At 39.7% G+C, this 11,569-nt stretch overlaps 1 protein-coding gene across 3 annotated transcripts in view; it reads right to left on the reverse strand.

Annotated features, from left to right (window-relative positions):
• The window catches only part of WDR44 (WD repeat domain 44), an 84,778-nt gene extending 74,223 nt beyond the window's left edge, over positions 1-10,555 (reverse strand). For 2 of the 3 annotated variants that reach the window (XM_069462943.1, XM_069462942.1), the window contains exon 1: positions 10,045-10,521. In XM_069462943.1, the coding sequence (XP_069319044.1) occupies positions 10,045-10,121 (77 nt within the window). In that variant the 5' untranslated portion in view covers positions 10,122-10,521. Of the gene's footprint in view, positions 1-10,044 lie in introns of all 3 variants that reach the window. The other variant, XM_069462944.1, reaches the window with a different exon arrangement.
• Positions 10,556-11,569: the final 1,014 nt, after the last annotated feature.

An 11,569-nucleotide genomic window follows, 5' to 3' on the forward strand; every position in this document is an offset into this window, starting at 1 on the left:
TTTGATTAGGTGGAAAATGTTAATAACTACCACATACAGTCATTGTGAGCGCTAGAAAACACATTTGAAGGGGGAAGAGGACAAAAAGAAACATTGTGTTTCTAGTTAGTGGCATGTGGCCAAAAATATGAATCAGAACTATACTAAAATAAAACAAAAACAAAAGCAACGTGGACTAACAAGTGACAACAATCTGTAACACAATTACAGAAAAAAAAAATCTGGGATTAAGACTTTTTGATGTGGCACCAAAATCCAAATTAGCAGTGGCTCATACCCTGAGGGGGTTTCCCTTAGGAACAAAGACCATACCCTTTGAAATGCAGCAAACAGCGTCTGGAATTTCAGCTCTTTCAGTAGCAAGGTCATTTTCTGACCTGGCTACCATACAATAATCAATAATGTCAAAGCTTAAAACGAACGGCATAAAAATATTTCTTTTTATTGTTTTACACAGTAAATTGTACATACCCAAATGGTAGGAGAGTTAGCTCTGTCATTCTAATAATTCACATTTAAAATATAGTATCATAAAATGTTTACGGTTTAGGCCCGGCGCGGTGGCTCACGCCTGTAATCCTAGCACTCTGGGAGGCCGAGGCAGGTGGATAGCTCGAGGTCAGGAGTTCGAGACCAGCCTGAGCAAGAGCGAGACCCCATCTCTACTAAAAATAGAAAGAAATTATCTGGCCAACTAAAAACTATATATAGAAAAAAAATTAGCCGGGCCTGGTGGCACATGCCTGTAGTCCCAGCTACTCGGGAGGCTGAGGCAGTAGGATCGCTTAAGCCCAGGAGTTTGAGGTTGCTGTGAGCTAGGCTGGCGCCATGGCACTCACTCTAGCCCAGGCAACAGAGTCAGACTCTGTCTCAAAAAAAAAAAAAAAATGTTTACAGTTTAGAAAAGTAAAGTAGGGAGGAACCTAATGTTCTACATCTCCATATATCTAGTTCCACAAGTTAGTGAAGTTCCACCTTTTGATGGTTGTATCTTACCCACCCTGAGCTGCCAATAATTGTCCTACCTATCTCACAGAACTGCAGAATAAACAGAAGCAATAACACGAGTGAAAGAACTTTGAAAATGAATGCCCAACATTAGTTGGCATTATCATTCTTTTGAGTGTAACAACATATAGGACTATAATACTTCTTTCTTCTTGTGAACATATTCATCCCTGGAAAAAAGAGTTGGTAACAAGGAGTTGACATGAGTACAGGATAACTGGCAACACCTCTCAAGGCTTCACTGTTAACATTTGATATTTACTAAGTACAAGATGTCCTCAAGTTACAAAGATCCCATAAATCCAAACCATTCGCCTTCCCTCAGCTCCCTCCCTTATCTCTCTCCTTTTATAGGAACTAGTGTGTGTGTGTGTGTGTGTGTGTGTGTTTTGGGGGGAGACTGGGTGGAGACTGAAGAGAACCAGGAAATTCAAAAGTAGAAGAAATTGTGAAGAGTAGACACCACAAAGCATGCCTACTTACCACGCCCATCCCCACCTAAATCTTCTGCTACTACTATACATCAACTGTGGCCATCTCTGTCCTGGGAAATAAGGCAAAAATTAAAAGTCAACAGCTAAGAGCTATGACAAGGGACATAATAGGGATAGTAAAGTTCACTTAAAGGAAAAAGGACTAATCCCAGTCATTAACCTTAATCCCTTAAACCAATCCAATAAAGATAAAATATCCATTGCAAAGTATGGACAAATCTACTTGCTTTCACTCACAAAGGTACTAGTTTTATCACGCTACTTATTCATTCCACTCACCTATCTTCCACTAATCCAATGACTGACCCCCACCTGTGACTAACCTAGGGTTCCCCAACCTATGGTGAGTTGTTAATTATTTCATCATATTACAATGTAATAATAATAATAGAATTAAAATATACAATAAAGGTAATGTGCTTGAATCATCCCAAAACCATGCCCCCCTCCCCGGTTCGTGGAAAAATTATCTTCCATGAAAACGGTCCCTGGTGCCAAAAAGGTTGGGGGCTGCTGCACTAAATAATCCCACTTACCAACTCATCCACTTTCTCCAATTTAACCAATTTTCCCTTGCTCCTTTCAGAAGTTCCCACCCTTTATACTTCTTCTATCACTGACCCTTCTCTATTGTAAGGGACAAGAAATTGTTATGCTAGGAAATCTCTGTACTAATGACATTGGGTAAACTAGGAAGGAGAAAACTGGCAGTCAAAGGGGTAAAATTGGGGCTGAGGGAAATGTTCAAATCACCTGTGGTTTCAGTCTGATGTGGGTTAGATAAGCATATTTCAAAACAGAGGTTTAAAGAAACACTCAAATTGTTAATAGTACTGCTAATAACCAGAAAGATGATTCCATCAGTCTCTCAATTTAAATAAAGACTTTCAAGGACAGAGTTAAAAGAGGACTACAGATTAAGTTCATCTGCAACTATTCTTACCAGTTCAAGAGCAATGTCAGAAAGAACACGCCCACCCCTTCTCTTGAGCCCACTTAATAACCAAGATGCCTACTTCTGAGAAAGTGAGTTTGCATAGAGCACTACATACCATTTACTGGTTCTCTAGAAAGTTTGATTTGTGCTTCATAAGAATGCCCACAATTCAATAAGTTTTGTAATGGAATGGTTTATTACAATTAGTAGTGGTTAAGTAGGTTTTATACAGATATGGTTTGTTCTGTACAGGCTGCCTATTGGAAAAATACTGTTAAAGTTTTCTACAGAAAGTTTCCAAAAATCTTACGCTTCACCCTTGGATTTTTAAAAAATTGACACTCCTCCCCCTTTAAAAGTTTTAAGGATCAAGGCTCTGTGGAGAAAGGAAAACTGCTCTTAAGTCTAATTGTGCAATTAAAGTTCTCCTTGGGGCATTATCAGAATTTAACTACAGTTTTTGGATAGAATATACTAATCTTAAAATGAAACTATTCAAATCATGATTTAAATAAAAATTCAAGCCAGAGAAACTTAATTTTTTGAGGGTGGGTAAAGGCAGGGTCTCACTATGTTGCTCAGGCTGGTCTCAAACTCCTGGGCACTTAAATCATTTCATTACCAAAAATACAAACTCACAAGCTTACTATAATAATCTTCTAATTCAGAAAGATAAATACTTTTTGAAAAGTATACATAATATTTTAAAAGCAAAATTCTTTTTAAAAAAGAAATGACATATGTTGTTATGTATGGGAATAGGTTGCAATATTGGTTAAGTCATTGACAGAATAACCACCTCCAATTCAGTTAACCCAAGAGATTAATTGTGCATATTTAGAAGTTATTACTACACAGTGCAATATTAAGCATGAGCACCAAAAACAAACATTAACAGCAGCAGCTTATATATTCTAAATATTTCTTCACTATCCTTATTTTTAATAAGTAAATATATTTATAATTTCTAAAACTATTTTAGTTATATGAATTCTGAAAAAATTTTTTTTTTTTGAGACAGAGTCTCACTCTGTTGCCCAGGCTAGAGTGCTGTGGTGTCAGCCTAGCTCTCAGCAACCTCAAACTCCTGGGCTCAAGCAATTCTACTGCCTCAGCCTCCAGAGTTAACTGGGACTACAGGCATGTGCCACCATGCCCGGCTAATTTTTTCTATATATTTTTAGTTGTCCAGCTAATTTCTTTCCATTTTTAGTAGAGATGGGGGTCTCGCTCTTGCTCGGGCTGGTCTCAAACTCCTGAGCTCAAGTGATCCTCCCGCCTCGGCCTTCCAGAGTGCTAGGATTACAGGCGCAAGCCACCACACCCAGCCTTGAAATTTTTAAGAGATAAAAAATGTACATCAAGTAATATGAAAGACTTAAAACAAAGACACATATGTCTTTACCTTTCTCTTTCTGTTTATTCAAGGACTGTAAAACAAAGATAACATTTCATATTAAATTTCTAAACAGTTTTCTCAAACTAAAAAAAATTAAAGGCCATTCTTTCTACAACCTATAGAAATCATTTTTGTTAAAAGACAGATTATTTATTTGGTAGCTGCTGATGAATCAAGATACTTTTAAGTCATTTAGCTAGTTCGTGATGATACTGAGTCTACAATCACATTTGTAAGTATATTTCCTAAATGGTCACCTTTGATCTTGAAATTTATTTACTTGGTATCACAAAGGGATGGCCATTGGATGTCAATGATGCAAGGCATTCAGTCTTCAAGGCAATGACTAACATTGAAACTGAGAAAATTAGTATGAGGAAATTGCTGCCTAAACATGTTTTTGTTAAATTCTGTATGTTTAAAAAAGGTTTGGAGACAAAAAGGTTTTGTGGACTTAAAAGCAACTGACTCTGATGGAATGCCAAATTGTAAACTGCCAGACAGCTGCAGCTGGTAATAAAATGCTAAAACCTGAAGTGCTTTAGCAGAACCTGATTATATGGTAATCCTAGTATCTGAGAGAAGGCAAAAGAGCTAGAAGAATAACTGATAGACTGGTTGCCACAGTAACCAAGATAAATTTGTATACCGACTGGGGAAAAATACTGGGGTTGCCATCAGGTATGAGGCCCACATTATGTCTTAGGTGCTTTTTCCTCAATTCTGAAGCATGAAATGACAGACTAACACAAAGACTGTTCAGTTTGAAATAAGAGAATAGACAGAGTTCCACTCTGAAGAGTAAGGAAAGCACCCAATTAAAGGTTTAACTGTTTAGTTGAATAATATCCAACAGTGAGAGGGGAACAGACTTTGTGAAAGTTTACAGAAATTAGCTTAGCTCTGGATTGAAAACAGAAATGTAGGTTAAGTATCAATTCAAGTTAAATATCAGTAGGGCATCATAAAATATCTAACAATTGTTATTACTTTAACTTTTGTTTGAGGTATTTCTTACAGGTTATTAATCTCCTACGGAAAGGATTATATAAATCACACCGTGTATGTGTGTATCTAAATGGTGAGATTTGTCTTATCTCAGCTATCCATACCCCAGGAAGCAGCCTTATAACCAGGTTTCTAAACTCGCTGCTGGGGCTCCCTTCACCTGCCTCACCACAACCTCCATGATTTCCTCTTCATACTCCCTTCCTCCATCTCCACTACCACCACCTCTACTACCCCAGGAGTAACTACCAAATTGTAGACAGAGTACGAGGAGGAAACAAACAGCTTTTCAAAGGGCTTGCCTGGCAAATTCACCTGACTTTGTCAAAGTTGTAACAATGAACTGAAGAGAACATATGGAGTGTTGTGTAATGTAAAGGTTATACAGTAAGTCCCAAATACCAATAATTAGAAATTATTTTCTATTCTATAAGACCACCACTGAACTTAACATCCTAAAACTATTTAGGTTGTTACATTTTTAAAAATCAAATTTCATCTACCCTATTTTATGAAGTAGGTTATCACAAGAACAAAATACAGTCTTCAATTTACAGGAGTTTGTACAGATTCAAATTGAGCCCCCAAACTGCCATATACAGCTAGGGACTATCCTATCTCCATGAGTCACCGATTGACAGCTGGAGGTCACTAAATTTATAATTGAATTTACTAATATGTAGAAGGTTTTCCCTCACTTCAATATACTACATGAGTGTGATAAAACAGTATTTATAAATATATTTCTATCAATCCACAAAGCCAACAGCAATCAAATATAATCTATGATCAAATGCCAACTCACGAATAAACAGCCATTCTAAGGAAACTTTCCTAAAGTAATTCATATCACACAAATATTTTTAAAATTAAAGCTTATATCAATTTTCAATTTAGAGAGAAATGTTTCTGATGCCATAGTAAAGTGAGAAGGTGAGTTTTCAACAAAGGCGGCTATAAAACTTTTTTATACCTAACAATTCTTCAAGACAGTTTGGTTTCAGTTCCCATGATTTCATCAATTAATTGCCATTACTCTAAACTGAATGTGGTAGATTGAGGTCAACACTAACTAACTCCTAAAAATAAAATAATATAAATAACAACCACTGTTCTTAGATAAGCTATCCTGCTACTCTTTTTTATCCTGATTTAGAAAATTAGTGAGCAAAAGTTAGGATCCTAAAACAGTCAATGTCCTCTGATGGGCAAGGCATGAAGAAATGGTCAAGTTAGATAGCAGTAGACCATCTTAGGATCCCGGCTAACAGGGTAAGTGCCAGAAACTTATAGCAGCTATACCCAGCAATACTTTCCCTCCTTCCACAGACATGGCAGCATGGTATAAATTAGGAATTAAGAGACTTGGGTTCTAGTTCCAAGTATGCCACTCATCAGCAATGTGTTGCTTCCCCTCTCTGAGCCTAGGTTTCACTTTCGGTTAAATAGGACAGCTGGGCTAAATGATCTCCACTCCCTTCCTACTCTAAAAATATTGTGACTCTACCCTTCTTCCAAGACCTCAAAAATATTTTGGCTGCCAGTAAAAAAATAAAGTGCTGAAAAGATAACATTTATTTTTATAACATATTCTCAGTGCCAGCCTTTAGTACGTGTAGGTATAAACCACAAGAGTTAGCAGGAGCATTCACCTCATATATAATACTCAGAGCAGTCACCTCATAAATAATTACCCAGTAAATACGTAATTTCAAATCTATGGATCTTAAACCATGTACCAAACACCATTAAGTTTGTTAAACTAAAAGGTAAAAAAGAAATCAGGGAAAGATTTCCCAAGAACAAAAGCTTATCAATAAAAAGTACACTATTAAACCTCAATACAATCACAGACATTTAGAGCTGGAAGTGTTCTCAAGAGTATGATCTCGATTTAAAGATGAGGAAATGAAATGACTCATAGTCCGGGGCTCTTTTCTACTATACTACAGTTCCTCCTCCCTTTCCTGCTCTATCAAAAGACAGCACAGTAGCAGAAAGAACATCAGACTGTCAAACTGGTCTGGGTTCTAGTCCTAGCTCTGCCATTAATTTGCTGTGGCACCTTGGATGAGTCACTCTCCCTCTCTGGGCTTCAGTTTTCACAACAGTTTATATGAAACAGATGTCCCTTCTAGCTGTAATAGGATATGATCTTATAAAATTCCTATCTGACAAAACAAAAATATGCTTTCTTGAAAGATAATGTGAAAATTTCTAGCCAAGAGAACTAAAAAGTTTGGGCTGCTAGTTTTAAATAGATGCATCAATTCACTTCAGCAAATTGGTCCTAAAACATTTCATTCTAGCTAGAATCTATTAGGGGAGGATGTCTCCCCAATTCCCCGTCACCGAACCATCACCCTCTACACATAGTGTGGGGCAGCTATGATATACTAGAAAAAAAATACTGGACTAGGAGTCTGAAGAGCTGGTTTCAAGTCCCAGCTCTGCCATATACAAGCTGTATCTCCTAGGACAATTCACTTAAAACTCTCTGAGCCTAAGGTTCTTCATATGTAAAAATGTAGATAAGAATAATAAAAACAGACCTAAAATATCAATCAAAGTATTATAAATGTAATATATATTGCAAAGCTTGGCAAGTGAAAATGATCTGCCACTGTGGCAAAATGTGCTATATTGGAATCAAAAGTTTTTCTGTAAAAAAGTGGGCTGATTTTTAACTTATTAAATTTGCTTTCAAAGAGTAGATTAATAAAGCTGAAGACACCATTGGAAAAGAATTGCAAGAAATAAATTAATTTTAGGAAATGGACTGCATATTTGGATTCTGCTGATTAACAAAACATACGAGATAAGTCTCAACTGCCTACTCAGTTTACTACAATTTGGTGAAATAGTCTGTATACTCCCAAACACACAACAGCAAGGAACATTTCTTAAAGTGCACATTTCAGTCTATTAAACCTCTTAAGAGTTTGTATGGTACGCCACTCCAGTTCATATCAAGGGACAGAAGATATTCCTAATGACCAAATATCTAGTGATGTCGTCTGTTTCCACAAATCAAAATTTCTTATTGCATTTCTAGGTAGGTAGTTGCACAGCCAAGTCTCCTCACAGTGCCTTATGCAAATAACAAAATTTGCCACAGAGGACAGAGGAAACTATAAATGATGTTAACCTTTTTCTATTCTCTCAGTACTGCTAGTTCTTTACAGATGCAATTCTCCAGATGAGTCTATTCTCTTTGAAATCCTCTCACTTAGTATGCCAAGGAGCCATAGAATTCACTAACTGACCCTGCAGTTTTATCCATAGAGCTCAACATGCTCAGTATTTGGGCAGGTTAGAGTTACAATTAGAAAGCTGGATTTCAAGAGATTTTTTTACTTTTCACCCAGTATCAGAGGATCAAAGTGCTTGAGAAGCTATATTATCCCATGGAAGAAGAACAAATTATCAATTCTATCAAAATGACTCATTCTGTTTAGATAAGTAAAATAGCTCCAAGTTCTGTATACTTTCTCCCAAAGTAAACACTTTACCACAATTAACAAATTTGCTAATGCCAAGAAAGGAAAGAGAATGAACATTTGAATGCTTTCTCTGTGCCAGGTACTGTACTAGACAGTTTACGCAGGTCCTGATAAAACGTAATTGTCCTTTGAAATTAAACTTATTCAATGAAAAGGAAAAATAGCCACATAGTTCTAAATTTATAACAATCATGTAAACGGATTGATATTTCTCTTCCCCACTCCAACACACATACACAAAAGTACTAAAGAATTTGGTCTCTCATTTAATGTGAATTGATAGTTCACTACTTTGAAAAGAAAACCACATGCAAAAAATTTAATTTCAAGGGAATCCAACATATTTGAAAACCCAAAAGTATTTCCTATCTTCTACTATGTGGCTATGAACTTGTCTCAGATATCGAACTTGAAGAAGATTCAGTGCCATCTCAAGATTGGCCACTGCCACCCCAAAATCCCACAACAGTGACATTAAGATTGATGGAAACACACACATTTGCAATCTACCAACATACATGTCTTTCTGATTCTGTTGCTGTAACTTTTTTGGTATACAATGGATACCAATATACGACTTCTAAATGTATGCATAACTCTATTTGCATCAAACGGGGTACTTCTTCCACATTTGTAAGCACGAGAATTGAAGGCAGTTGAACTCCGGAACCATATTAGTGATTTACCCTAACATACAAATTTTACCAATTCTCAAGTTCTTACAGCATGAAAATATATTTCACTGCCTCTAATTCCACACGTCTGTAGAAGAGTTCAGTAAAATCGTTTAAACACTATTCCAACTTCAAAAACTGGAAAAGTCGGTAAGAAAGAAGTCCTTGTCAAGCAAAACATTCCAACTACCGTACTTCCTACTCAGAATCACCCATATTAATCACCACTAAAACATCTTGCAGAATTAGATAAAGAGCACAAAGCTGGGGCTCTCCTTCCAACCACCAGATTACTCAGCACTTGTTTGTATTTCTGTAGTCGACTGTGAACATTTCTGTCCGGATACCTTTTTAGACTGCATTCTCCCTAATGGTACCTTGTCTTCAATTTCCACTGCCTCACTGTAAGGTGCTATTGCTATTTTAATAAAAGACTGTTGATCTAGAGTACATCAGCTAGGGGACTTTCTTAAGTAAATACCCAGCCTTGCCCCAGCTCCTTTTTGTTCTGTACAAGGAAAAGAGGAGGACAAATAGGGTAGAGTTACAGCCACCTCTGAAACGAATAGGTAAGTTAGCGGTAAAAGGAAAAAAGAAAACTGGAAGTTCAATTTCTGTTACTGCTCCTTTAATCTATGGTCCCTGAGGCCAAAACGGATGTTTTAAAAGGTAAGCTCCGAACCCCACAGATACAAATCTGTGGCTCTAAGGCACGTAAGCTGTCTGTCCCACTTCCCAGAAAGCTGGATAAGACGGGAAAGGGGCTCCAAGAGAGCCCCCGGGGCCCGTTCATCAGGGAAAGGGGTGGCGGGGGGCGAGGTGCCCGAGGTGGGTGATTCCCCTTTCTCCAACTCACCCCGCCCTAAGGAGCCCCAGGTCTGGGTTCTGAAGTACTCGAGTGAGACTGAGAGGAACACAGGTGGCGGACACAGCGGGACCTGGGAGTGGTGTAGGGGGAAGATACAGGAGATGCCAGGGGACTGGGATGCCCAGCTTCTGGGCCATAGCTGCAGTTACTTACCCTACGGGGTAGCCGCCCCCTAGGTGCACATCTTCAGGGGCATCATAGTATTCCTCGGTGTCGCTTTCCGACGCCATTTATAGGACACACCCGCGGGTGAGGGGGCCGGCGCCGCCTGGAGGAAGGGTGACTTTCGTCTCCTCCTGGTCGTCCTCCACCCCAGCGAGACTGGGGAAGTGGGTCCCAGTCGAGGCTGAGGAGGGAGCAGACGACCTGGAGTGAGGAGCCGGTTAGGGGAAGGGGGCCGCCTTCCGTTGCCTGGCTTCGGGAATGACCAGCAGAGCTACCGCCTGACGAGGCGGCGGTAGGTTCAGGGACTGCTGCTACCACCGCTCCCAGCGATAGGTGTATACGGAGCGCGAAAGAGGCGGCGGCTCTTCTCAGTGGGGGAGAGCGGGCGCGCCGGCGACAGCGGCTCCAATTTCTCCCGCAGCAGCAATTACAGCAGCTGGGAGAGCTACTTGCCCGCAAAATACCGACGCGCCCCTACCCTCGCGAGATTTCGGGAGGGGAAGGTAAAGCGTGGGCGGGGCGAAGAGGTGGCGGGGGCGGTTCCAGAGAGGCAGCGTTCTGATTACTTCTGCCCCAGAAGCCTATCAAAACGGCGCAAGCGCGTTGAGGACGTTCGGTGGGGGCCGGAAGTAGCTGAAAAGGGAGGAGCCTAGGACCTGCGCAGGAGCAGCATGGTGCCCCGGCTCTGAGGGCGCGCGCCCAATGTAGGTGGCGTCTAGCGGAGCGTCTGACCCACTAACTGCAGTTTCAAAGAGAGGCAGATTGAGAGGGATGATTTTAAGTCTGTTTCTTTTCTTGTGAGGAAATGCTGTTCGGAAACGTTGGTTTGTATTTACGTTGTCTTATCCAGGCCCAGAATATCCCACTCTAGGGCGTAGGCAGGTCCACCACCTCTAGCGTTACAGAAATAACTCGTCCTATTCACTACAAGATCTCTAATTGTGGGTGGGGTCCTTGAGAGATACTGGGGGAGTGTGCCAGTTCCATGGAGTAATGATGGATTTATTGCTGGAGCTGAGCCAATATAAGGCCTCCGGTTACTTTTTCTCCACACATATCTGTCACTGCCCACACTTAATGTGAGAGAAATTCTTGCATGCTGCCCAAGATATATGCGTCAGCCAAATGGTAAATATATATTGAGCAGATACCGTTGCAAGGCCCAGAGCTAGTAACTTAATTCTGGTCCTCAACTGCCTAGTGTACAGTGATGAAAATAGAAAGGTGCTATTTGAAAGACTCAGATGTTCTTTCTTAAACAACGGGTCACTGACCATCAAGGTAGTAACATCGACTTTCAATAGCATCATGAAGCATATTCATTTCTCCCACTGACGTTATGATAGACAGACTTTTTGAGCTGTTCCTGCAGCCTCAACTATTACTCAAGGTGGCTGCAGAAAAGACTGGATTGGAGCCAAGGGCATGGCCTCAGAAAGGCTGGAAAGTGGCTCTAGACTTCTTCTTGTAAAGCAACCAGGGCAAGGTCTGATGTGGTCTGGTGGGTTTGAAT

The sequence above is a fragment of the Eulemur rufifrons genome, chromosome 30 (genome assembly GCF_041146395.1).
Source record: "Eulemur rufifrons isolate Redbay chromosome 30, OSU_ERuf_1, whole genome shotgun sequence".
Lineage (NCBI taxonomy): Eukaryota > Metazoa > Chordata > Mammalia > Primates > Lemuridae > Eulemur > Eulemur rufifrons.